This window comes from Aythya ferina, assembly GCF_964211825.1.
Source record: "Aythya ferina genome assembly, chromosome: 12".
NCBI classification, from domain to species: Eukaryota; Metazoa; Chordata; class Aves; order Anseriformes; family Anatidae; genus Aythya; species Aythya ferina.
In genome coordinates this window covers 11,694,270-11,720,142 of record NC_140308.1, presented here as the reverse complement: position 1 = coordinate 11,720,142, position 25,873 = coordinate 11,694,270, and the positions used below count along the sequence as shown (strand labels likewise).

Sequence of the window (25,873 nt, the reverse complement as noted above, 5' to 3'; positions counted from 1 at the left end):
ACTCGCACCACTGGCCCCATTGGTGCTGAAGTGCTTTTTCTTTTCCTATCTCTGCCTTTGCTGATGCCAGCCAAGGTGGAGCATCTTGTCAATGACACAAGTGCTCCCCTAGTTCCTGTTAAGTGTGGGGCTGAAAAGAGGCTGACTGTTGGTATACTGCTCATCTGTCTCTATATGGTTCTCAACGTTTGTTAGCTCTGAGTGGCAGCATCTGAACTCCTTCCTGCTGTAGCATTATCAGAGCACCCACAATACAAAGGTAGCACGAGTCTAAACCGTCTTTTTCAAAGCCAAGACATTTAACTCCTGTCCAATTTCTAGGACTTCTGCAGACAGTAACTAAGGAAACATCAATGCAGAACATCCTGGCTGTCACACACCCTTTTCTTCTTCTTCCTTCCTATGAAATCAGGTGTCGGCAGTTTGTGGAGATGGTGAATGGGACAGACAGTGAAGTACGTTGTTTCAGTGCACGCAGCCCCAGATCCCAGGACAGTTACCCAGGGTCCCCCAGCTTAAGTCCTAGACATGGATCAAACAACTCACATGTTCATAGTACTGGTAAGTGCTTTTTCTGTGTCTTCTGGTGAGCAGAACAAATGTTAAAGGTGAACTGCTGTATATTACCTTACCTACTGCTTTCTGTTCTATGAAATGCTCCTTTTCTTTTCTGAGAACCAGCTGAGATGACATACTGATTTGGTAGGTGTCTCTGTACTGTTAAGAAATTGGTTTTGCGTGAGCTGTTTTCCACAGACTATTATGTGCAGAGTCTTTTTTCTTTTTAGAACAAAAGCTTTTAAAGGTGGCCTTCTAGTGGAGCCATCGTGTGGCTGAGTTTTACAGACAAAGCTGTAAGAGGAGATTCTGGAAAATAAAGCCCATTTTCTGTACCCTGAAGTGTGCAAAATAATTGCTTTCCAACAGGGGCCCTTCAGACTGCAGAAAATCTCCACAGACTGGGCATAAGATACACGGTTCTAGCCAATTTAGCAAAAGGCTAGGGGGGTGCCTTGCATGAGTGCTTCTCCTCCCATGGTCTGTACCCTGGAAGCTCTAAACACGTAAGATGGGAATAGTTCTGCAGCTGCAAAAATTGGTCTCAGAAACATCAACTTTTTGCAGTTTGGGAAATTAAGCTTTAGGATTTGAAGAAAGAACAAGGTAAACCAGGACACTTTGAGATATATTTTCTAGGTAATTATTGGCTATGGCTTAGAAGATGAGTGAGCCAAAGAGCAGAGCCCGTGAAAACGGTTTGGGCTGCTTCACTGAGTCTTGAGCTGCTCACAGCCATCTATACTTTTTGTATATGTTTTGTTATATGTAGTATGTTTTGTTTTGGTGTTCCCACTGCTGCATGTAAGAAATTGTGAACATGCAAATGTTTAAGGGAAAGGAAGACAATCACTTGAATTCCTCAAAGCTGTCGTGTACCTTCCCAAGTCAATATCGTTGCTTTTCTGTTTCATGTTGTGAGAAGTGCTAGGTATGTTTCTCTGAACAGTCTCAGAGATCTATATCTCCAGTCTTACTTTGCTTCCTTCATTTGGGATCTGCTTCTCTTACTAATGGTTAACTTCACAAGAGAGTGTCATTGTCAGTCTGGTCTCATTTCTCCCTTCCTTCTTAACTTTCAGGAGCAGATAGTCCAACCTGTAGCAATGGAGTCATGTCCACAAAGAGCAAACAGAGCCACAGTAAATACCCAACACTGAGTTCATCATCTTCATCTTCTTCCTCCTCCTCCCCCTCATCTGTGAACTACTCTGAGTCCAATTCTACAGATTCTACCAAATCTCAGCAGCACAGTAGTACAAGTAACCAAGAAACCAGGTATATTTTTTTTCTTTATAGATCCCTGTGGAGGGTGAGATGGTGGGAGGGGGCTCAGTGTTCTTTCTGAGAGCCAGAAGAGCATCTGCCCTGCTCTTCTAAAAAACAGAGGAACTCTTCTTACCTACAAGGTCACTACTGTTCCCAGCAGACATAAGCCTGTCCCAGTTCCCCGTTCTAGCTCAGGTTTGGAGGCTTATCTCATGAGGAATATAAGAATGGTCTTGTTTTAAACATCAGTTTGTCCCTTTAAACTGATGCTGTCAGAGCCCAACGTGATAGTTTGCATAGAAGCTCTCCCACTGGGCCTTTCTTGGGTTCAGCTGCCTCAGCCAGTGAATTACCCTTGATATGAAGTTTGCCTGCCCTTTCGTAGGTGAGGCAGCAGCCCAAGTGATTACTGGGTTGGTATGCTGCCCTCGAGTATTTTTCTTGGTCTACCTCTACCTGTTGCCCAATTTATTGTCCTTTGAGATATGCCCCTGAATCAAAAGCAATTTGTTTCACACTTGTGACAGCAGGCCAGACTTATAAAACTTCACTTCTCTGAGAAGCCGTAGGCAGTCCAGGAGAGCAGGGAATAGCTACTGCTGCATTTACTGGAATGTGGAGTATATTGAGCAGCGGTGAGAACTGAGCTTCCTTTGGGCTCACTTTGCAGGTTGGTGTTACAGGGCTGTCTGTGGCCCTTCTGGAGCAGAGGAATATCACTGTGATTAATAGAATTCCTTGCTAATTGCAGCTGGCATTTGTCTTGAGTACCGTGCCGAGCAATTTTCAGAAAAAAAAAAAAAAAAAAAAAGCCCAGCATGATTTTCTCATCATTTCATTTTTCTGAGTTAATCAACAGTCTTATTCAGACTGCTGTCTTGAACATTTAAATCTAAAGCCCTTGTGTTTTCTGTACTGCACTTGTCAGAAGGGATGATGGCTTACCACAGCTAAGATTTTCCTCCTGTTTGGTATGTTCTCTGTTGTCTGGCTGCTGTTCAGTGTCCAGAGGTAACCGCTTCTTGCAGTGAAAGTGATAAGCGCTCTGCACCTGGAATTATGACAAGCACAAGCAGAACAGAAGCCTGTTTCATAAGTTGTATTCAGAAGCTAGAAACAATTTTTGCTACACTGAATTAAACCTGGAGTTCCTGGAGTTTAACTGACACCTATCCTGGTTTACTGGCCATTGCTGGGCATCATTTGTCATCTGAGCTCTTCATTTCTTCCCTAATTTAGACATCTGGCCTTTCTTTCCCCCTTTCACCTCAGTGACAGCGAGATGGAAATGGAGGCTGAGCACTACCCCAATGGAGTCCTGGAAAATTCATCCACCAGGATAATGAACGGCACCTACAAACATGAAGAGATCCTGCAGACGGATGAATCCAGCATGGGTAGGGCCTCAGGCAGGAGGGGTGATGGGAAATAGAAAGAGTCGGTATCAAGAGTTAAAGTTGTGATTGGATTGTGGGGGAAAAACATGTACTTTTGGGTTTCTTTCCCAGCCCCTGTGAATGAAGTTCTCAATATACCTATTTCACAAGGAAAATTTATCTGTCTTGGAACTAGGTTTGACTTTTCATAATCGCACAGCAGTGCTGGTGATGTTGTGGACCAGGGAAAGCAATAGGATTCAAAGGTTTGTTCAGCACTGGTCATGAATTCCAGCTCAGAAAAGTCCTGGCACTTCTACCAGCTGAGGAAATGAACCGAGCTGTGGAAGGCTGTCTGATTCCCAGCTGCAAAGTGGACCAGCACAGTATGGTCAGCTGTAACTATCTTGTTTGTGGGTGCTTCAGCCAGGAAGGAGAGGATAAATGAGCTACAGTACCTCTGAAAGTGGGAATTCCTCCAGCTTTAGTGGGCCTTGTGGCCACCTAGTATTGGGAAGAAAAGAAGGGAAAGGAGTTCGTGGCTAAGAAAGGGTTGCATGACACATGGTGAGCAGTGGTGTGGAATGAGTGACAATTGTGCCTTCTCCCCTGCCTTTCCCCTAGAAGACAGCTGCTCCCAGAGGCAGCTCTGCGGAGGGAACCATGCTGCTACGGAGCGAATGATCCAGTTTGGGCGGGAGCTGCAGATGCTGAGTGAGCAGCTTTGCAGAGAATATGGCAAGAACACAATGCACAAAAAGATGCTTCAGGTAAGCCTGGGCTTTATGCTGCCTCACTGCAGTTTTCTGGGCCAGGACTGGAGCTGTGGGTTTTCTTGCAGAGCTCTGGGTGGCCACCACATCTGCACCTGGTGAGGAAGAGGGGGCCTGCTTGGGGATCAGAGGATGAAACTCAGTGAACATAGAGCATGTAGACCCAGTTCTCAGCACAGGAGAGAGGAAATAAAGCTCCTGCCTGCCTTCTAGGGGCAACTGCATGCTCTTCTCTCTAGGTGGCACTCTGTCTACCTTCCTGTGCTGGCTCCCCTGCCAGGTGGAGACAGCACCCTCTTTAGTCTGCTATCTTGATGGCCCAGTGTGGTCCCTTGTTGCCAAGAAGAAAAGGGCCATTTTTTTTCAGGAGGTAGGCACCTGTCACATTGGCGATGGCAGGAGGTGCCCTGGCTGACAGACTTGGTGGCATTCCTGTGTATTTGCAGCCATGCATGAACTCACTGTGCCTTTCTGTTCTCTCACACAGGACGCATTTAGCTTGTTAGCTTACTCAGACCCTTGGAACTGCCCTGTTGGTCAACAGCTGGACCCAATCCAGAGGGAACCTGTTTGTGCTGCTCTTAATAGTGCTATATTGGGTAAGGCCTGGTTCCTATGTGAGTGCTACCCACTGGACATACCTGTTCTCAGGCACTGTCCTGTGGCAGGCAGCCTGTGAGTGTTAGGGAAAGTTTGGAAGTACTTATCTTTAGCCTTTGCCTCTCTTTCTGTTGCTGAAAGGGAAGAGTTACAGGAAGGGAGGTAGGAGTGAAGCCTGCATAAAATGGATGCCTCTGATCTGATCTTTATTTGGCTCCCTTGGATCTTCGTCAGTGCTGCTTCTGAGAATTCTCTTAAGGATTTTCCTCACCAGCTTTCTGAGGAAGCCAGCATCTCTCTGATGTGTTTCCCTGCCCCTCTTCCTTCTTGTTCTGAACCCACCTGAATCAGTTTGCTGATGTTAGCAAGGCTGTTTTCCATGTTGTTTGGGAGAACCTTCTGTTCAGAGAATATTCTGTTAGCCAGAATTTTGATGTGGCATCAAGCTGCTTTCTGGTAGGGAATGCGGTTACTCTGTTGCAGCAGCTTGTAAGCAAAGCAGGTTCCCATAGTGTTGGCTCTAAAGCATAGAGGGCCATAAATTCCTTTTAGCTTTGAGGCCATGTTGAATACTCACAGTTAAATGCAGCCAGGGTTTGTCTTCCCTACAAGCGTATGCCTCTGCATGTTCCCATCATGTGGTGTGCTTGTTGGAGCCCAGAGAGCCTGGTGTCCAGTGTTGGAATCAGGGCTGTCCTACTGGTGAAGATCTGCTCTATGCGGGGTCTATAGGTTATAGGTTGGTTTTCTACAGCTATCAAGACAGCTCCCCTTTTTCTGATGAGTTTTGCTCCCCTGCTGGAGTAATGAGTATAGGGATAATAAGGTTATAACCTGCCACCAGTCTGCAAGAAAGGGATTGTTTCAGTCTAGGCAGGCCCCTTGATCCTGTCACTGAATCCTGCATGTGCTGTGCCATTGCTCAGATAATTTCAGAGGATGCTCTTCTGTCTTGGTTAGATCAGTCCAGCTGACCACATGCAGTCCACCGGACAGCCTCTCTGAGACAGAGAGGAGACTGGCTCCTGTGCAGACTCCAGATCACTGTGCCCAGGCATCTCTCCTATTGGGTCTGTGCTCCTGACATTTAGTGCCCCAGAAGGAGATTTAGAACTTATCTTCTGGGGGAAGGAACAGTTTGATGAGCAAACTCCTGTTTTGTCTGAGTAAAGGAACAGAAGTTCTACAATTCAGAAGAGTCCCTTCCCCTGACGGTCAGCGTGGCCAGGTGTCCAGCAGAATGGCTGAGTTCCAGCCACTGTTTGACCGCTGCTTGAGAAGCCTTCACAAGTTGCTGAGGGATGTCAGCAGTGAGAAATGAAAGGTGGTGTCTGGAAGTGCTTTGTCACACAGCTCACAAGACACGTACCTTGACTAGAGCAGCTCTGGGTTCCCTGACGCAGACCTAGCAAACATGATGTTGAAAAGAGGAGAGGTGGTGACCAGTGACTGAGTGTGTATCGGATTTTTTTTTATACATTACTGTGTAGACTTGCACAAGTGGGAGAGGGAGCAGTTGCCTCTCCCTTCGGGCTAACTTCTCCTGCCTTTCCTTATTTTTCTGTGCTCTGATCTCTTGGGCTTCGAGGGTTTTTTGGCAGGCACTGAGGCAGCAGGAGCTATGCTGCCTTTTTCTTGCTGTGGTCACCTTTAGAAAGCAGCACTTTCTGAAAAGCAGCACTTTCTAAAAGGCCCTTTTGAGCTGTGTCCCCAAGGTGGGACGTGTCATGCATGGGCAGGCCTGTGGGGTATGCACAGGAGCAGTGGTGCAGGGCCACTTTACTCAGCAGTAACGTCTTGCCAGAGCTTCCGTATTCTGCCAGGTTTGCTCAGCTCGGTGTTCAGCTGGGACATAGGGGGACCTGAGTGCAGGTGAGCCAGCGTGCAGCTAGGATGCCTCTTCTAAACAGATTTCTCTTTTTGCCCCCACAGAATCTCAGAACCTGCCAAAGCAGCCCCCACTGATGCTTGCCCTGGGCCAGGCCTCGGAGTGTTTGCGGCTCATGGCTCGCGTGGGCTTGGGCTCCTGTTCCTTTGCCAGAGTAGACGACTATTTGCACTAGCCACCAGAGCAAGATGGAGTTGACATCGTTGAGTGCTGCCCTTCACCCTCCGTTGCTGCCACTACAGCACCACCTCGTCTATAGCCTGACGTCCCTGCCACCAACACCCCCTCTAGCACACACACACTGCCTGTGAAAGGATTGAGTTAGTCCCTCACTACGTGGCCATTCCTGCCCCCAGGAGTGACTGGCAGATCTTTCTTGTCTCCCTGCCATTGCTGCGGCTCTGGCGGCGCTCAGTATTTTGCTGGTTATTCTAATGTAGCGCCTTCCAACGTAGGGATTTCTCTATATTTTGATTTGATTGTTTCTCATGGATCCATCAGTATTTTATCTGGAGAGTTTTGCTGAGCTGGTTTCTGCTGATTTACAGAGGAAGCTCATGAAGTTGGTGACAGCTTGTTCTTTTCTTCCCTCCTCCCTCCATCTGTGCACATGCAGCATCATCTTCTGTGCTAGTTACCTGAACTCTTCTCACAGTGGCAGTTCAGAGGGATTTTTCTTTTTTAATTTTATTTGAATCCTGTTTATTAAAAAGGTCTCTTCCACCTCCACAAAGTCATTGATGTATTTATTGCCCAGAGACTTGGGCCCAGCCATACACATCATACATCCCCGCAGGAGACCTGGTGAGGTATGTCCCGTCAAGTGGTAATGACGGGAATTGGAGGAGCTTGGTTTTTACTGGTATATGCCTCTGTAAGAGCACAGGGCTCTCAAGTGCTTGTCTTTGTGAGTGGGAAGAGAAGACTTGACATTGCCTGAGTTAGTTGCTGCAGTGTAGAAGCATTCTTGTCCTCAAGAAGTGGGTAAATCTATCTCTCACAGTGGCTAGGGGGACAGGACTGACTAATACGGAATCATCTACCAGTGTACTGGTAGAAGTAGATCATAGTAAGAAAAAGTTGTGGTTGCTGCTCAGTTGGGCTGTTGGCTTGTGTGTTACGTCACAAATCCCCATTTTTCTCCGTACAGGAGGGCTCTGTCACCAAGACTCGATAAAATAGTATTTACTGATCCCCCATGACACTGATCTAAACAAGAATCACTACATTTTAGAAGAGTCTTAAGAACACTAGTTTGAACTGTGCTTGTCCTGCAGGCTTCAAATGCCCAGACCAGGTTGTGGGTTAGCGCCAGTGCTAGGTTTGTATGGTCTGAGACATTAAGAAGGAAGCAGCAATGTTTCTCTGGAGGATTGTTACGAAAATGACTTGAGTTTCACATCCAAAAGTGACCAGCAAGGATCTGTGGGTGAGTAACCTCCAGGTAGGATGGACATGGTAATGACTGCTGTGGTCCAAGGACTCAAGTCCTAAGCTTTTGGAATTCAAACCATCAGCCTGTGTTTGTGAGCGTGTAGTTTGAGCTGGCGAGGCTGTGCAGCAGGATGCAGGCTTTGCATCCTCCTCTAGTGTATACCATTAGGAGGCTTCTGTTCCACTCTGGCTGCACAGGAGGAATTGTGATTCTGCACCAAATGAATTTAAGATCTGTAGCTGTGACAAGAGCCCAGGGGAGCTCGTACCCAACATGTATTTTACTGCTGTTCTTGATTTTATTTTATTTTATTTTTCTGGAAGGCTCAAAGTAAAATAAATAGATTGTGTTGAGGTTTGCCTTTAAAATGGTAGTTAGCCTGTGCCAGGGCTTCAAGCAGCAAGAGAGCATCTAAGAAAGAAAGATTGTGTGTGAACTCAGTGCTGTAGCCTGGAGCTTATTAAACTTTTGCTGTATTTGCAGACTTGATTTACAGCTGGAACGCAAAGTTTGAAATCAAGGCAGAGCAGGGAGGCAAGCATGCAGAGTAAGACTGTTTGTGGCAGTGCTGAAGGCAAATGGCTGTGGCTGTGTATGTGCAGATGGTGTTGGAGGTGGCTGGAAATGCCTATCACTACCTTTTGGTGAAGGTATGCAGTGTGTAGAGGCAGTGCTAGTGCCATGGTGGTCTACATGACATTTGTAGATGGGGGATATGTTTTTATTAGATCAACTCATTGAAAAAAAGCTTGAGGGAACTCTGAGAACTGAAGCCATACTTCTAAATAAGTAGAAGTAGGTAGTAAGCAAAATAATTCAACATGGAAATCTGGGGCTTCTGTTTAAGTTCAGAAGAGCTCATGTGCCTGAAATCTTACCAATTTATTTTCACCTTTCCTAGTCAGCTCATAGTGGATCTTATCCCAACCTACAGTCCTTATGTTGCTTCAGTTGCTCAGACGCTGCAACTCAGTGGGCAGGCTTCCTTCCTGGAGTGTTGGATGCTCGATCTGCGCGTGGTGCCTCACCCAGCCCGTCGTGCCCCAGTGCTCTTGCTGAAACTGAGGCAGTGAACTTGTCCCGGTGAGAGATTCTTCTGCAGGCTCTCCATTTCTCAGATCCAGGCTTAGGGCACACTGGCAGGGTGATTGCGGGTACTGAGGTTGCACATACTGCACTTAAGTGGCTTTGCCTTTCACATTTGGCTGCTTCCTGTGCTGTTGGTTATCATTTAACTTGTTGCTGTCTGGCTGTAGTCAGACTTCCTTTAATTTATGCTAATGAGGCCATCTTTATCTCTCTTAAATTTTCCGTTCCTTCTTTTTGTTGTAATTTGTGGTTCCTTTAAGCAAAGTCTCTTTGTTACGTATCACATTAACGTCCCCCTTGGTCTCTCAGCAAAGCTGTGCTGACTCCTAGAGCATTTTTTCATTTTCTATCCCCTTTCACTGCAAAGAACCAAGAGATGCTCCGAAATACCTGCTTATTCTGGTACCAAGAGAAATGTGATGAGGTGGTCTTTCTGGCTTTTCATGGAGACTGTTCCAGTGGTAGAAACCATCCTGCTGTTGTGTCAAGGTTAGTGCTGAGAGGCCACATTCTTAATTATGTTAATTGCATGTAGCAGGGCTGAGTCACTCTTTCTGCCATTGATGCCGTGCATCGTATAGTGGCAGTAGACCCCTGCAGTCTGGAGAGCAGTGATGCTTTTCACTTCTTGCACTCAAAGCAGCAGTGCTAGGTTGAGTTGTTTTTCCCCTTTCTACTTGATCCAATTTTTAATTGGCCTCACAACTGTAACCAACACACGTTGCTGCGGCCAGCTTCTGGTGAGCTCTTGCATCCGGAGTCCTGCTTCTGTTTTTTGGGAAGTTCAGAGGCTTTTCTGCTATGACGTGTTCTGTTATTTGGTTTTTTGATTTCAGGTTTTCTTGCAGCGTCACTAGTGGATTCTGCTTGTTGTGCTTAGGTTCTGACTACTGTGATTATGAATCACTGTGGGCAAGATGAATGTGTATGCAGTGTTGGGGAACGTGTAGGTGTAGGCTCGAACCTACCATTGTTTCCTAGGTGAGATTTCTGATTTGGTTTTCCCAGGTTATTTTTAAAAGCCTCCTGGTCTTTGAGTTTTCCTGGCTATTCCTTGATGATTTGTATTTTGGAACCTTGCTACGATATCAATGAGATTGATTTGAATTGTTGCAGTCATTTTAAAAAAGGAACAGAACTAAAGTGAATTAAGGTCTTTAATTTTGAGCACGCGTACAGTGTAACCAGAGGCTTCACACAGTTTAAATGTTCTTTTATAAAAGGAGTTTGGGATTTATTTCAAGTGCCTCCATGTTTTGCTCAGAAACAGATGAATAAGTGAGAGAGGCCTTAAGAGCACCCCAGCTGAGGCTGTGCTTTATTTGGGCAGTCCCTCACAGTGTCACTTCTCTCAAGAGGCCTTCAGTAAGGCCACACAAATGATTGTGTAGCTGCTTGGAGAAACTGCTGCCTTCCCATTTCTTGGTGAGGCTGACAAGGTCTCAGCTGTGCCCCTGTGTTATGATGCTGATGGCATCGGATGCAGGACCTTCACCACATGAGGTTGCCATGTAGCTTGCTCTGCTGAGCTGCCTTCAGATCCTAGAAGAGAGGTTTCCAGGCTACAGCCACAGTACTCACAGTTCAGGAAACATTTCTATCCATGCAGCCACAGGAGAGGCTTTCTAGCTGTGGTCTCCTTCCCAGGGCACGTGAAATGCTGCAGCTCGAACAACTTTTCCAACTCTGCCATCTCTGCACACTCAGAGAACCTCATGCCTCAGCTGGTCAGTGCAGAGTCACCACCACAGAGCCTCAACCTGTGGGCTGGCAGACAAGAGCCTTTTGGAAGAATAACTTCACAGTGATCAAGTGAAAATCTGCTTTCCATGGGTGCTGAGCTGCAGCCCTGCACATCATGAGCTTTGTTTTTGAGACCAAAGTCTTGCCTTTGAGAACAGTGTCCTGGGAACTCAGCGCTTACAGGGTTCAGTGAGCTCTCCTGTGGGCAGGGAGGGCAGCGCTCTGTCCCCTGCGTATCCTGAGATGTGCTTTTAGGGCCAGCTTGTTGTGGGAAAACTTGTTACTGCTACCAGATCTCCCTTCTTGCCCCTTTGCTTCTCAAATTCACAGTATTCTCCCACCTGTATTAACGTCAAGGTGATACCTGCAGTGTTCGGTGCTCCCTTCAGCCTGGAGTTGGACTGCCCGTAGCACTTCTGCTGTTCTTTTGGAGCCTGGTTAGAAACTGAGCCACTGCATGTGGCCGGCAGAATGGAGAGGGACTTCCAGAACAAGCCACTGGGTAAGCAGCATCCAGCTAGAGGGGGGCAGCTGTCCTGTGGCCCCTCCAGCCCCTCTGTGTGTGCCAGCACTCCAGCTCACTGCTTTGGGATACGTGGTGCTATTTCCAGCCTCCTGGTTGTGCTCACTGTGCTGCTGATGATCTGGACACCAGGCAATGCTGTCTTTGGCATGGAAAATTGGCCCGGGAGTATTGTATCTTGTGGTTGTGTACACTTAGTTTTTTCCCATCTGCCTGGTTATTCCTTCTGGGAGTTTTTGTTTATTTTTGTTTTAACAGTGACATCTCTGCCTGACCTCAGGCCGTGCCCTGATGTGTCACAGTCTTATGAAGACCTCCTTATCATTCTTGAGAAAGCTTTGTTCTTGAAAACTCCCTTGAACAACTGGAGCAAGGAAAGCTGGGTTAACTAACTGCGGGGATTGAACCGATCATTTTCCTCGTTAGGCATCAGGGACAACGAATTATCTCCTTGTCCATCAGAGCAAACCTTGTTGGATTGCTGCGATGCTGCTGTGCTTTGTTACCTCTCTTAATACCCGTGTAACTCATTGCTTAGACACAACTTTCAGAGTTCCCTCTGCCACCAAGGGGTTGACTGAGAAGGCTGGCTGTGGTGGCCAGGCCATATAACCACGTGTGAATGCCATGAGTGCACAAAACACTGCTGGGAGGTTCTTTCCATGGAGCAGCAGTGCGCAGTGTCCATGGGGCAGCAGGCAGAGAGGTCCCTCCCGCTTCAATCCTGCACACCGTGAAGCCTCATGGAGCTGGTCACGGTTGTCCTGAAGCTTTTTGGGGCCAGCCAAGGCCAGCTTCAGACCAGCAGTTCCCTCCTGAGAGGTAGAGTTGACCCGTAGCACCTTTGTTATCTGGTGTAGTTGTGTATACACAGGACTGGGACAGCCTCACCTGGGAGAGACCGCCCAGCGTTGATGGGAGAAGGAACCTGTTCCTGAAAAGGTGGTCGTGGTCTGCCCTGGTGTCCCATTTGCAGGAGGAGCAATTTCCTTAAAACCGTGCCCAAGTTAAGAGCAGCTTCAGTGGTGGATCCTGAGGGGCGTAGTGTCCTAGAGAAAGCTGGTGTTGGGACTCCAGCTGCACACCTCTGTCCCTAGCTGCTTCTGCAGAAAGGTGTGAGGGGAGGGAGTGGACACGTGCTGTGTGCTGCTGAGACCCTTCTGCTGCTCCAGATCGAGCGGCAGTCTGCAGGCCTGCAGCTCTGAGAGCCAAAACTTTGTGAGCAACGCCCCACCGGCTGCGTAGGTCACAGAGCTGGAGGAAGTGTTGGTGGAGGGGGTGTGGGGGAAGTGGGAAGTTACAGCAGATTCGGGGAAAAGGGAGAAGCTGAGAGCCTGGAGGCCTCCTCCAGAGGAAGCACCGACTGCTCTCCACTATCCCTCCCTGCAAAAAGAGGTGGTGGGTGAGTGAATATTGTGTGTGTGTCACTCTCCCTGCATCCCACACAAGATATTCAGAGCCTGCAGCCTTCAGCGGTAGTGATGCCCAACAAACCGAGAGCTCCTCCAGGCTTGAAGAGCGCCTGCCCCTTATCTTCCTGACAACCATTTTATTTCCAGGAGGGAGGCATAACCATTCCCAGCTCACAAGAAGAAGGGCCCTGTGTGGGGTTTACACTCATGGTCCTGCAGAAACATTCCTGGAGGTCATGCTCCTTGGTGAACTTGCCCTGACTAGGCAGACACCTTTTTTCTGCTCGCTCCACTTGTGTCCAGGAACGTGCTCTGCTATCCAGACCCCTCTGCTCAGGAGGGCTTTAGCTGCTTCCTTCCTCTCTGAAGAAGCACGGGGGGCTCCTGCATGCCGGGCTTCTCAGAGGTTCAGGCATTGAGAAGGAGAAGCAACAGCGGCTCTGGGGATAATCAGGATTTTTCAGAAAATTTTAAACATAGAAGTGTGGTGACTTTTTCAGACTAAGTACTCTGCACAGGCATTCGATTGGGATTTTCTCTCTCGGTCCCACCTGTGCGCACTCTTTGTGGCTCTCCAGCCAGGGGGGCAGGAGGAGGCTGCCGGCACCCGAAGCTCCTGCACGCGATCCAGGCCATTCAGCGGTGCAAGCCCAAGGACCTGCCCGTGACACAGTTAACTCTCTTCTGCTGGTTGCTCAAAACTCAGGTATGAAATGCTCAGCTGGAGCGTGGGGAATGAGGTCTGTGCAGGCTTCCCATCAGCCCTGGACGAAAAGCCGCAATTGGGCTGCGACAGAGCAGATCTCCTTCTGCCGCTCCAGACTTTTCATCGCCTTTTGAGGGGGGTTTTCCTCCTCGTTGGTACACCATCAGCTAAATGGACATTACACAAATTGTGCACATTGGTTCAGTCTAAGCTTAGTATTTGTGAATTAAGTTATCTGATGCTTCGCATGAAAACTTCAAAGGGGGAGGGGGGATTTTAACTGAGAAAAAAAAAAAAAAGCCTATGAAAATATACTGGAAATATGGTAAAGAAATCAACGTTCTGCTGTATATTGACAGAATTATTTTTATTAAAATACACATCCATGTGCAAGAGCTAGCGTGGAGCCGTGTGCTTTGTGAGTCTCTGCTTGCGTTTTGGGCACCTGGAGCTGTGCTGGTGGGGACAAGCGGCCGAGCCCAGCTGGGGTCCGGCCCTGCCAGAGGGGAGCTGTCCTGGGCAGCACGGTGGGGATAAGGCAGTGGGGTCCTGCCTCCTTCCTTCCATTTTCTCACCTCTCCAGAGGTGAGCAGACGGCAGCAGGAAGGTGTGCTCGTCATTACGCAGGTCCCTTGCAGTCACAGGAGGCTCTTAGCTCAGGCACGGCTGCCCCTCACGTGCATTCAAGGGCAGCGAGCAGTTGCCACTAGGACTTTCAGGTAAGTCCTACCCAGATTTGATACCTCTTCCTGGTGAGGGACCGCTGCATGGGTGCAATATCTGTTTCCTCACGTGATAACCATGCAGAGGGAGGAGGGATGGGGCATTAGGATATAAGGAACGTGTCAGTACGTGGCCAGGTAAGCAAAGGCCAGCACAGTTACTGAAAGGGGTCTAGAGATCCCACACATTCATTGCCGTCTTTCTCATAGGGGGTGCGATGTGTCAGCCCTGCAATCTTCCTTAGATACCTGCTGACCTTCATCAACTTTTTCACATCTCAGCAAGAGCTACGCAGCTCTTTTTGCAGGTCAAAATTATTCTGATTAGATGCCTGCCCTGACAAGAACTGCTTTTTCTCCTTGAGCATCATGTTGCCCAGCCATAATAATCCAGTCCTGTTGTGAACCTACATATATTTGATTTTTAGTGACACCTGTGCTGCTCCCACCCCTCCCCAGCCCTGGACAGGGTCTGCAGGCTGTTCTCATGCTCGTGTTACCTGCAGAGTATGCCCAGCATCTACAACAAGCAGCTGAAAGGTGGATTGTGTCCTCATCATACTGGCACTGTGGACATTATTTTTAGTCTTCCTCATCTCTTTTGACCAAACACCAGTGCATTGAGAGGCTGACAAGGCGGTGAGGGAGCTGGATTTGGCAGATCAGTATATTCTCCCTCAACCCCCTGCTCCTGAGCATCAAATACTGGAGCACCTGCAGCGTGTGTGGGGCTGACAGCATACCATAAAGACATAGCCTAATGCACGAGTCAAGGCCTGGCTCCACTGTCACATCCCCAACAACACCCAACGTGAAGAGGCAGAGTTAGTTCCTACCCCACAGAAACGCGTGCCTGTACCCAGCAGGCGTTTTGGTCACACCGTGCTCTGGGCTTGTAGGATTTGCTCCTCGGGCTGAAAAACTGGGACAAACTCAAACAGCAGCTTGTGGAAATGAGTCTTTATTATAAATATTTCTGCCACTGGCCATGTCCTGGCAGGGCAGTAGCAGTGTGAGGTACGCAGTGTCCAGCTGGTTCGTGCTGCCGCAAAGCCTGGCCTCCCTCGGGGCGCAGGCTGTCTCCGTGTGTGGTGCCTGCACCCGCTGCCATGCGACCCTCTGGGGAGCTGCACCAAGCGCCCTCTGCTCCGTTTGGAGATAGGAGGGCTGCAGGCACGAGTCTGACCGTGGATGGCAAAACGTGGATTTCATTTTTTTCTTCTAAGCTTATTTAGCGCTTTCTTCACCCAGGGCTTCTGAGGGTCATTACAGACCTTGAAACCAGTAGCAGTCACAAACCTGCAGCAAGAAGTGAGGAAAGGATGGTGATAAAACAAACTGTGAGGGCTTCTCTCTCTATGTACAACTTCCCCTCCATCCCCCCAACCTCGATGCACTCCCAGGAATGTGATCCCAGCTGGACCACATTCAGCTTTCAGGTGTGATCCCAGCTGGACCCATCTTTCAGCTGTCTCTGGGGCAGGACAGGATGGGGAGAGCTGTTCTAGTTCCCAGGCACAATTCTGTGACAAGGTAGGAGACAAATCCAAGCGGTGAGAGTGCTGGATACTTACACTACTGCAGGTAAGGCGCAGTCTTTGGGCGTCTCGTAGAAACTCTGTATATTTGCAAACCGAAGAGGTTTTTGTGCATGATTGAAGCAGCATTCAGTAGGTGTGGAGAGTGCTGTGAATGGAAAGGAGAGGAAATTTGTGAAAACCGTTAGCAGCACTGGGCAAACTCCTTTGTCAGACAACTACACCATGCGATGTGTAAGACAGGTTGTGGAGTTTCTTAGCAGCTTCCTGCTCCCTTGCACTGCACCAGGGAAATGGAAACCTACACGGGGGTTGAAGCTTTCAGGCCAGAGAAGGCTCAGTGCACCCGTGGCAGGGATTTGCTTCCCTTCATGGCGATATGCACGGAATTCAGAAATGCTGACAAAGGTGGGGGGGGATGGCACTGCACCCAGCACCCTACAGTCTGCATCATGATGTGTGCAGCAGCTGCCAAAATGCACAGCGGCATTGGGCTGCTAGGTCTGGGGAGTGAAGTTCTGTGTGTCTCCAAGATGGGGGTACAACTCGCAGCGTATTTTGGGAGTCTGCAAACAGCCGCACGTGCTCCCCAGTGCAGGACCCCGCAACCCACTTGGTTATCTCGCTGAGCCCTGGGAAAGAGCTTCCAAGAAGATGATTCTCCCAGTTACTGTAGCATTTCCCTACGTCAGCCTTAGAGGTCTCCTCTGCAGAGGGACCCAGCCATCCAGCAAGAATCTGGCTCACCCCACGCTGCCGAGGCAGCATTTTACCACCCAGCACATGCCAGCCCTGGGGGCAGCTTTACCGAAGCCACCCAGCTCAGGGTGCCGTCCCCATCCTTCCCTGCACCCCTGGGACCTGCAGCCCCCTCCCAGCCAGGAGCCCTGGGGGTTGCTCCTCCTGCCAACAGCACCGTCCCCGCTGGGCTTTCTTCCCTGAGCTCCCCAGGGCAACATCCCCAGCCAGGTCCCCAGCCAGCCAGGGTGCTGGCAGCCCGCGAGGTGCCTCACCTGTGGCGCAGTGCTGGGAGAAGGTGAGGAGCAGCAGGAGCAGCAGGACTGGTCTTGTGCTGAGCATGGTGGCTGTGCGAGGGCTCTTCCTCAGTACAGTGCTGCTCTGTGCTGCCCTGCACGGCGTCTGTGGCCTGGGGTCCTCCTGCGCTGCAATTTATCCTCTGCATGCCACCTACTTGAACCACTTTTCCAAACATTTTGGATGTTCTAAGAAGCCACTTCTCGGGATTGAGGGGATTTCCTTAAGATGTGGTTTATTACAGGGGCACGTTCAGTGACGCGTAGAAGTAGCAGTGGACCAAAGCAGCCACTTCCACTTTCTGTGGAAGTGTTGCAAGACCGAAGGGAGGGGTCGAGAGCCTTTGGGGGAACTACACTTTACCTAGGAAAGTAGAGAAGAACAACTTTCTGTGCACTTGCTGAGAAAAGCAAGCCATGGGGTCTCATGGTTTCACGTTCAAATGATTTTCTAATAGGAGAGACAAACAACAATCAGGAGGAACAAAGGACAATCAGCAGGAGCAGATCACTTACTGATTTGCCTGGATTCAGAGCGTAACTCTTAAACAAAACATTGATTAATGAATTTCCTCCAAACCTGCCTCCCCAACCATCCTGGCCATGTGCTTTCTGCTATGCTGTTACAGAGGGCACTGCATTCAGCATGGCATGGGCTGAGAGTGTGTCAGGCAGGAACAGCCACGTAGGACAGAGTTAGAAGGGGCCCAGAAGCTGGGGGTGTCTGTGTGGGGGTGGGTGGAGATGCTTTTAGTGGGTTTGGGAGACTTGCAGAGAAAGGAAAGAAGTGGGGCAATGGCACCACGGGGCCTGAGGAGAGTCTAAGTCTGATCCCAAATAGAAAGCAAGTGTTGCCTCTGGCCCCTACACCAGGGGTTTGATTGAGATGAGAAGGTCAGAGGGATGGAGGACTTCTGGTCATCAGTGCACGGAGGGGTCATTCCTGTGAGGAGGGCAGGGAGATGGGCCAAACCCTGCCACAACCCCTAAAGAGCGGGCCAGGACCCCGAGGGCAGCACCACAGAAGTTTGGATTCTGTGCAGAGAGCTGTGCACGGGGGGCCAAATACAGCTGGGGGGTGAGGACCTGCCGGGCACCCGTGTGGTGTGGCGGTGAGTGGGAGTGTGGGAGGCCAGGACTTCTCAGAGAAGAAAAGTTTAAAGAAAGTTCCTTGAAGATCCTCTCATGTTTGTACAGCTTCTCTGGAAGGAGAAAGGAGAAGAAAACAAACGTGCTGACGACTTCATTTTCTAAGATCTAGTTGGCAGCCCGCGGGGTCTGGCAGCCTGGTGGCTGTGCCGAGATCTGGGAAGGGCAGAGGGCAGCAGAGCAAGGCTGCAAGCCCTATTTGCCAGATCAAGGAGCCCTTTAGGGATGGGGCAGAGGTGGGAACAGCCCTGGGCAGTGCTGTCTACCCCAGGGTGATGGTGCCATGTCCAACAGTCCTTGCTGCATTAGCCGGCCCTGTGCTGGGAGTGCAGAGAGCCGAGAAGGATATAATTTCCCAGCCTGCCTTACAGGTCTGAGTTCTTCCTAACCCCTTTCCACAGATTCCAATGCAACTTTGCCTGTGTAAAAGGGTTCTGCAGGATGAAAACTCTGAACAAGCCACCAGGGTCACACCACCTCCTAGACAGGATTTAAAAACAAAGGGCTGTAATTAAGGCCTCTCCAGGAGAGCAAACTGAGCTAATGGATTTTTTTCAGCCATCTCCTCACTCAGAAAAATGTGCCAAGATCTGATCTTCCTGTCAAGGTTTTTTTGAGGGACATGCTCACTTCTCCTTTTCCCTAGCTAATTAATTCTGTCCCCACTCCAACTAGAATTGTTAGTAGATACCCCAAGTAGTTGCCTTAAAGCAAATGAGTCCATGTGAATTACAGAAGAGCCCCATGAGGTTCATTGCAGGAATGGGCTTTCCTCTATGTCTCTGACCCAGGCGTGGGCCTCTGAGCTTGGGTTTAATTTTCCCCAGTTCCTTCCAAACAGATGTACTGAACCTCCTGTGCTTCCACTGGGGTTGTTAGGATTCAATAGGAAGAAGAATTTAATAGGAATTGGAAGAAGCAGCGATGGGGAGGCTTCGACAGTCCCTCACAGCTTATGTTGCTCAGTGCAGGACAGGAACTCTCTCAATTATTTTTCAATGGTCTTGGGAATCTGGAGAGGTCCCTGTTGACTGGAAGCCGGCAAGTGTTGTATCAATTTTCAAGAAGAGGAGAAAGAAGACCCTGGTAACTACAGGCCTGTCAGTCTCACATCAGTGTATGGTAAAATTAGGGAGAAGATTATCCTGGGAGTTATTGAGACGCAGCTGGGGGACAGTGCAGTCACAGGTCACAGCCAATGTGGGTTCATGAGGGGTATGTCCTGCTTAACAAATTTAATTTCATTTTATAAGATTACCCATCTAGTTGGCTAAGGGGAAGACAGTTGATATAATCTTCTTGTATTTTGGTAAAGCTTTTGATACAGTTTCTCACAGGATCCTACTGGACAAAATGTCCAGCATACTGCTGGATGGGTGAACAATTGGCTGACAGGTAGGACTCAAAGGGTTATGGTAAACGGGGTTATATCAGGCTGGTGGTGAGTCACCAGTGGGGTCCCCAGGGCTCCTTTTTAGGGCCAGTCTTCTTCAATGTTTTTATAAACGATTCGGCTGTAGGACAAGAAGGTGTTTTGAGTAAGTTTGCTGACGATACTAAACTAGGAAGAGCTGTTGAGTCCATTGAGGATGGAAAGGTCTTGCAGAGAGATCTGGACAAATTGTAGAGCTGGGCAATCACCACCCATATGAAGTTTAACAAGAGCAAGTGCTGAGTCCTGCACCTGGGAAGGGGCTACCATGGCCATATGTATAGACCGGGCAATGAGATGCTGGACAGTAGCCACACAGAGAGGGATCTGGGTGGGGGTTGTGGTTGACAGCAAGCTGAATATGAGCCAGCAGTGTGCCCTGGCAGCCAGGAGGGCCAACTGTATCCTGGGGTGCACCAAGCACGGCATTACTAGTTGGTTGAGAGAAGGGATTGTCCTGCTCTGCTCTGCGCTGGTGCAGCCTCAACTCGAGCACTGTGTGCAGTTCTGGGTACCACAGTACAAAAAGGACATGAAACTGTTGAAGAGTGTCCAGAGGAGAGCTACAAAGATGGTGAAGGGCCTAGAGGGGAAGATGTACAAGGAGCAGATGAGGTTACTTGGTCTGTTCAGCCTGGAGGAGGCTGAGGGGAGGCCTCATGGCGGCCTACAGCTCCCTCATGAAGGGGAGTGGAGGGGGAGGTGCCGATCTCTTCTCTCTGGTGACCCATGATAGGACCCAAGGGAATGGTGTCAAGCTGTGACGGGGAGGTTCAGGCTGGATATCAGGAAAAGGTTCTTCACCAAGAGGGTTGTCACGCACTAGAATCACAGACTGTTAGGGATTGGAAGGGACCATGAAAGATCATCTAGTCCAATCCCCCTGCTGGAGTAGGAACACCTAAATCATGCCACGCAGCAAAAGGGCCAAGTGGGTTTTGAAGGGCTTCCCTTCAAAATGTGGAGGGAAGGGAGACACCTCTGTGAGAGCAGATTTAAGAAATGGAAAAAAAGAAAAACAAACAAACAACTATTGCAGCCCCAGCCTCTCCTCAGAGAGCAGAGGCGGATTGTCTCGCAGGTGGCAGCTCCTGTCAGGAGATCCTGCTCCAGCATGGGTCCTCTCCACATGGTCGTGGTAGGGCAGAGAGGTGCTGCCCCCAGCTCCTCTTGCTCTGCCAGGTGGCCACTGCCTCTCCTGGTGCCCTTCTGGCACAAGGGGGAGGCAGGAGGAGGGAAAGGAAAGTGGGGAAAGCTGAGTGATTTCCAGGAGAAGCCTCCGAAGCCTTCCCAGCTGTGCTGGGAAGAGGAAGCAGTTGGAGTGCTGTGGCAGCGTGTGGGGAAGCTCTCCCTGCACCCCACAGGAGAGCCCCCACATGATGCCTCCACATCAGGAGATTGCTGAAAGCCCAAGTACGTGACTCTGTATTGGGTTTACCTGGCAAGGTTTTGGGAGCAGGGGGCTGCAGGGGTGGCCCTTGTGAGAAGAGTCCAGAAGCTGCCCCTTGTCAGCTAAGGGCCAGTTTCAACTGGCTCCAAAGGGGCCAGAGCGGAGCCCATAAGGGACGTTGGCAGCACCTCTGTGAGAGCAGATTTAAGAAAGGGGAAAAAAATGTTGTCCAACAGCAGCTGGGAGAGCGAGGAGAGAAATGGCCAGACCTGCAGCCCGTGGAGAGGAGCCCATGCAGGAGTCCACACAGCTGCCCGGCAGGAGCTGCTGCCCATGGGGGACCCATGTTAGAGCACTTTGCTCCTGATGGATGGACCCTGTGGTATGGATCCATGTTTGGAGCAGTTCTTGAAGAGCTGCAGTCTGTGGGAAGCCAACATGGGATTGGTTTGGGAAGGGCAGCATCCTTTGAGAGACACCCCACGTGGAGCAGGGGCAGAGAGTGACCGTGAAGGAGCGATGGAAGCGAAGCATTACAGACTGACTGCAGCCATTTTTTCCCTAGAAAAGTGTTTTGATTTTATTTTTTATTTTTATTTTTTTAGTTTATTGCTCTCTAGAGTGTTAGTAATAGGTAATAAATTACATTAATCTTCCTGTGCTAAGTCTGTGTTAGCCGTGGTGATAATTGTTGAGTGATTTCCCTGTCCTTATCTCAACCCTTGAGCCCTTTTCATTGTAGTTTTTCCACCCTATTCCTTTGAGGAGGGGGAGAGAGAGATTATGGTGGAGCTCATCTGCCCAGCTAAGGAAAACCTCCACAAACTCTGAGGAGCAGGGAGCACCGCAGGGCTGCTACCTCCCCCTTGGGCCACAGCATCTTTGCTGACACACCGGCTGGAGCTTCCCTGCAGATGTCTCCCTTGCATTTTCCAAGTCGCCTTTGTACGCACCCGGATCGCTGCAAAACCATTGCTGTGACTCGGATTCGAACCGAGGTTGCTGCGGCCACAACGCAGAGTACTGACCACTATACGATCACAGCTGTGCGGTAGGAGGCCTCGCACGCACCAGCAGCAGAGGCAGGAGAGCATGCTGGCTGTGACGGACTGCACCATCCCCTCTCCTGCTGTGGGGCACCCGGCATGGCCCAGACCATGAAAGCCGGCTATTTTGATCAGGGCAGCTTTGAATGGGCTTGTCTGCTGCTGCTCGGAGCCTCAGCAATGTGGAACAGGGCCCTAAAGCTGCTGTGTAAAACTCTGGAGATGGTGGATGGTGGTCAGAGACAGAAGCTGTTACAAACAACAGTTCTGTGCGATGTGCTGCAGCAACACAGCAGGGAATATCATGCTGTGGGGCAGCATGTGGTATGGTATAACACCCTAATAAAGCAAAAGTACAGATAAAATAGTTCCAGGTAGGGCTAAGTTGTACAGTAGGCATGTAATTAGTAAAATTACAGCATGTTCTTGACCTACGGGCACGACTTGGGCCTGGTCTGGGAAGGGAGGAGCAGAATGGCACTGCAAGGCCCGGCCCCACTTCCACCTCGCTGCCTGGCCACTGCCCCTGCTGAGAAATCCTTCCCTTGCAGCAGGCTCAGACACAGGAGAGCCCAGTGGTCAGTGCTACCTACTCTTTGCCCCTGCCTGGTTTGGAAAGGAAAAATCGTGGGGAATTTTTTTGTCATTGTCCAGCCCTGGGCAGCAGCAGGGCTTTAGGGGACCCCAGCGCCTGCAGGAATCTGTTTCAGGGCCGAATAGAGCTCTACCTTTGTCATGGTCCTTCATGTGCCTTCCCCTGCCTCGGCTCCTGGCACAGAGCTGCTGGCAGAAGCAGCACCCCAGAGAGCCTGGCTCCAGCTGAGTCCACCAAGAGGCCTCGTGTCCCATCCCTTGGTGCACTGGGATCCTCCTGAGTCCCCAATCTCCCTGCCCTGCCAGGCTTCCCCAGAAGTGCTGGCCTGGAGCCTCCCTCCTACCTGGTGGCCTTTGCCTGAGGTGCTGTGGCAGCACATGTGCCAGCCCCAGGGTATCCAGCATGCTGGGGCCAGAGACAAGCGTCTGTGCCATCCTCTGGAGATGCTTCTCCATGCGACACTGGCCTCTGTGGCTGCTGTCACCAGGGGATAAGGGCAGGAGGGAGTCTGTGAGGTCGCTGCCAGCTCTGTGACACCACTGAGCGCATCACAGAGCCCAGGCGCAGGGCACAGACGCGGGACCAGAGAAGGGCACCCAGCAGGGCCAGGGGCTGGGGGCTCTGCAGGGAGCCCCTGGGCAGGAGGCTTGGGTTAGGCTGAGTCCTGCTGGCTGGGAAGAGCGATTTGTAGCTGTCAGGAGAGGGCAGTAAGACTGAGGAAGCCAGGCGTTTCACTGTCCCGAAGGTTCCTGAAGCCTCAAGGCAGTAGTTTAAAACACTTCCTCAAACTGAAGCCCCTCTCTACCTGGCAATATCTACTCCTGACTCGGATAGTGCTGCTTTTCCTGGCCATGACTGAGATGTTCTGGTGAGTTTATGGCCGTTGCTTGACGGGTGGCTTATTGCTATAGTTCTGCCTTTGCCATTTTGGCCGTAGTTGCCAATGCTGAAGGATTTCTTCAGAGAGGGTTGTGGTGGCATGAGTCTCGAGGAAGAACATCCCCAGCGTGCAGGTACCTTCACAGCTGCATTCCAGGGCTTTGGAAGCGTTGTTTCTGCCTAGTCAAAAGTACCCCTTGTCAACAGCATCTTTGGTTTCTAAGAATACTCTACCGTTCTTTTCAACACCCAAAGTATTGTGTGACTGCAAGAATGTTTCCAGTTCATTCATTATTTTATGTACATACCAGCCCATTTTGATTTCTAAGGTAGTGCTTTTGTCAATGGAAACTTTTGGGTTGAAAGTATTTTCAGTTCTAGTGAGGTAGCAATTGGTCTGCACACCAATCATGTGCACATCCCGTCCCTCACCTTTTCTCTGTGCCAATGGGTGTTTTCATTTGAATTTGTGTAAAGCTCGGGTGGCCCGTCTCCTAAAAGGAGGAATGTGAGAATGGCCTAAAAAACCTTCTTGTTATATTTTGTAGCTATGCATCCAGGTTCAAGGGAATTGCTGCCAAGGAGAGCTTCCTTGTGCTACTCTGGGGCCATGGAAACAACACCTACAATCAGTTTCATTTCCTTCAGTGGCAATTGCCTGCATCCGTTTAACAGCCAGGTTATTTTGCTGGTGTTCTGCTTTTGTTTGCTTTGGGGATGTACGAACAAGCCTGCTTATAGATATTAGAAAGCACCTCCTGGCAATAAATAAATTACGCTGCTCACCAAAAGTTACGATATCTTGCAGTCTATCAACATGTGTATGTTCCTCACTGGTCAGTATAGTTTATGACTCGGAGCTTTAGAGGGTCAGTGGGTTGAGTGGTCCTTGCGGGAGCTCCCCCAGACAGCTGGTCTCTTAGGGTAATATCACTTCTAGTGCCTCAACTGCCTGCAGTCGTACCATACCTGAGAATTCCTGAGGGAACCATGGAATGGCTTGGGTTGGAAGGGACCTTAAGGATCATCTAGTTCCAGCCCCTTTGCCACAGGCAAGGATGGCACCCACTAGACCAGGTTTCTCAGGCCTAACCTGACTGCAGTCCTTTTTTCCCTATTTCCCTGTGCAGCTTTGGGGGAGGAGGTAGAAGAAGGTGGATGGAAGGCAGAAAAGTGTTTTGAATTTATTTATTTATTTATTTGTAGTTTTTGTGCTGCTCTAGAGTTTTAGTAATAGGTAATAAATTACATTAATCTTCCTGTGCTAAGTCTGTTTTGTCAGAGATGATAATTGTTGAGTGATCTCCCTGTCCTTATCTCAACCCTTGAGCCATTTTAATTGTATTTTCTCCCCCCTTTCCTTTGAGGAGGGGGAGAGAGATTGTGGTGGAGCTCATCTGCCCAGCTAAGGAAAACCTCCACAAACTCTGAGGAGCAGGGAGCACCACAGGGCCGCTACCTCCCCCTTGGGCCACAGCATCTTTGCTGACACACTGGCTGGAGCTTCCCTGCAGATGTCTCCCTTGCATTTTCCAAGTCGCCTTTGTGCACACCCGGCTCTCTGCAAAACCATTGCTGTGACTCGGATTCGAACCGAGGTTGCTGCGGCCACAACGCAGAGTACTGACCACTATACGATCACAGCTGTGTGGTGGGAGGCCTTGCATGCACCAGCAGCAGAGTCAGGAGAGCGTGCTGGCTGTGACGGACTGCACCGTCCCCTCTCCTGCTGTGGGGCATGGCCTGGGCCATGAAAGCCAGCTATTTTGATCAGGGCAGCTTTGAATGGGCTTGTCTGCTGCTGCTTGGAGCCTCAGCAATGTGGAACAGGGCCCTAAAGCTGCTGTGTAAAACTCTGGAGATGGTGGATGGCAGCCAGAGACAGAAGCTGCTGCAAAAGACAGTGCCGTGTGATGTGCTGCAGCAATGCAGCAGGGAATATCATGCTGTGGGGCAGCATGTATGACACCCTAATATGGCAAAAGTACAGTTAAAATAGTTCCAGCTAGGACTAAGTTGTACAGTAGGTGTGTAATTAGTAAAATTATAGCATGTTCTCGACCTCTGTGCATCATGACTTGGGCCTGGTCTGGGGAGGGAGGAGCAGAATTGCACTGGAAGGCCCAGCCCCACTGCCACCTCCCTGCCTGGCCCAACTCCTGCCCCTGCTGAGAAATCCTTCCCTTGCAGCAGGCTCAGACACTGGGGAGCCCAGTGGTCAGTGCTTCCTACTCTTTGCTCCTGCCTGGTTTGGAAAGAAAATCTCACGTGGAGAATTTTTTTGTCTTTTTACCCACTTTTTGACTGGCCTGTGCTACATCAAGGCGTGAGGGAGTGGCGCAATAGGGCCCGGGGTGGACACTGACCAAGAGAGACACATCCAATGTGAGTGTGATTCCCTCTTCATTTGCTTGCCCCCTTTGGGACCTCCTCTTCCCTTTAGCACCCTGAGGTGGGCTCACCTCACAAGGACAAGGACAGCCAAGATTTTGCTCTCCCAGAGCCATCCTGCACCTGCCTTTCACTTCCGTGCTGGTGCTCCCAGGCCCTCACAACAGTGCAAGAGCCCAAAGAGGGACATCAGAATGGTTCCATGAGCCCTTCACAGGGGCTGCTCTCTGCAAGTTCCCCTCAGCTGAGGTGGGTGGCATGGTTAGGGTGCCATGTTCTTCATCTCACAGCTGTGGTGAGATTTGGAGCCCCCCCAGACGTCTCT

General features: G+C 49.9%; 2 protein-coding genes across 3 annotated transcripts in view; one reads left to right on the top strand and one right to left on the bottom strand.

The window, feature by feature from the left end:
* Positions 1-7,197, top strand: part of RANBP10 (RAN binding protein 10) — a 70,319-nt gene extending 63,122 nt beyond the window's left edge. Inside the window, exons 9-14 of one of the 2 annotated variants that reach the window (XM_084533673.1) lie at positions 413-561; positions 1,641-1,836; positions 3,100-3,224; positions 3,831-3,973; positions 4,464-4,575; positions 6,509-7,197. In XM_084533673.1, the coding sequence (XP_084389799.1) occupies positions 413-561; positions 1,641-1,836; positions 3,100-3,224; positions 3,831-3,973; positions 4,464-4,575; positions 6,509-6,639 (856 nt within the window). In that variant the 3' untranslated portion in view covers positions 6,640-7,197. Of the gene's footprint in view, positions 1-412; positions 562-1,640; positions 1,837-3,099; positions 3,225-3,827; positions 3,974-4,463; positions 4,576-6,508 lie in introns of both variants that reach the window. The other variant, XM_084533672.1, reaches the window with a different exon arrangement.
* A 7,843-nt stretch (positions 7,198-15,040) lies between these two features.
* Positions 15,041-16,848, bottom strand: LOC311443501 (C-C motif chemokine 5-like). The gene is made up of 3 exons (XM_084533739.1): positions 16,646-16,848; positions 15,669-15,780; positions 15,041-15,393 (listed from the first exon to the last, which is right to left on the bottom strand). Exons 1-3 carry the CDS (start codon positions 16,710-16,712, stop codon positions 15,303-15,305), a joined length of 270 nt encoding a protein of 89 aa, XP_084389865.1. The 5' UTR covers positions 16,713-16,848; the 3' UTR covers positions 15,041-15,302.
* Positions 16,849-25,873: the final 9,025 nt, after the last annotated feature.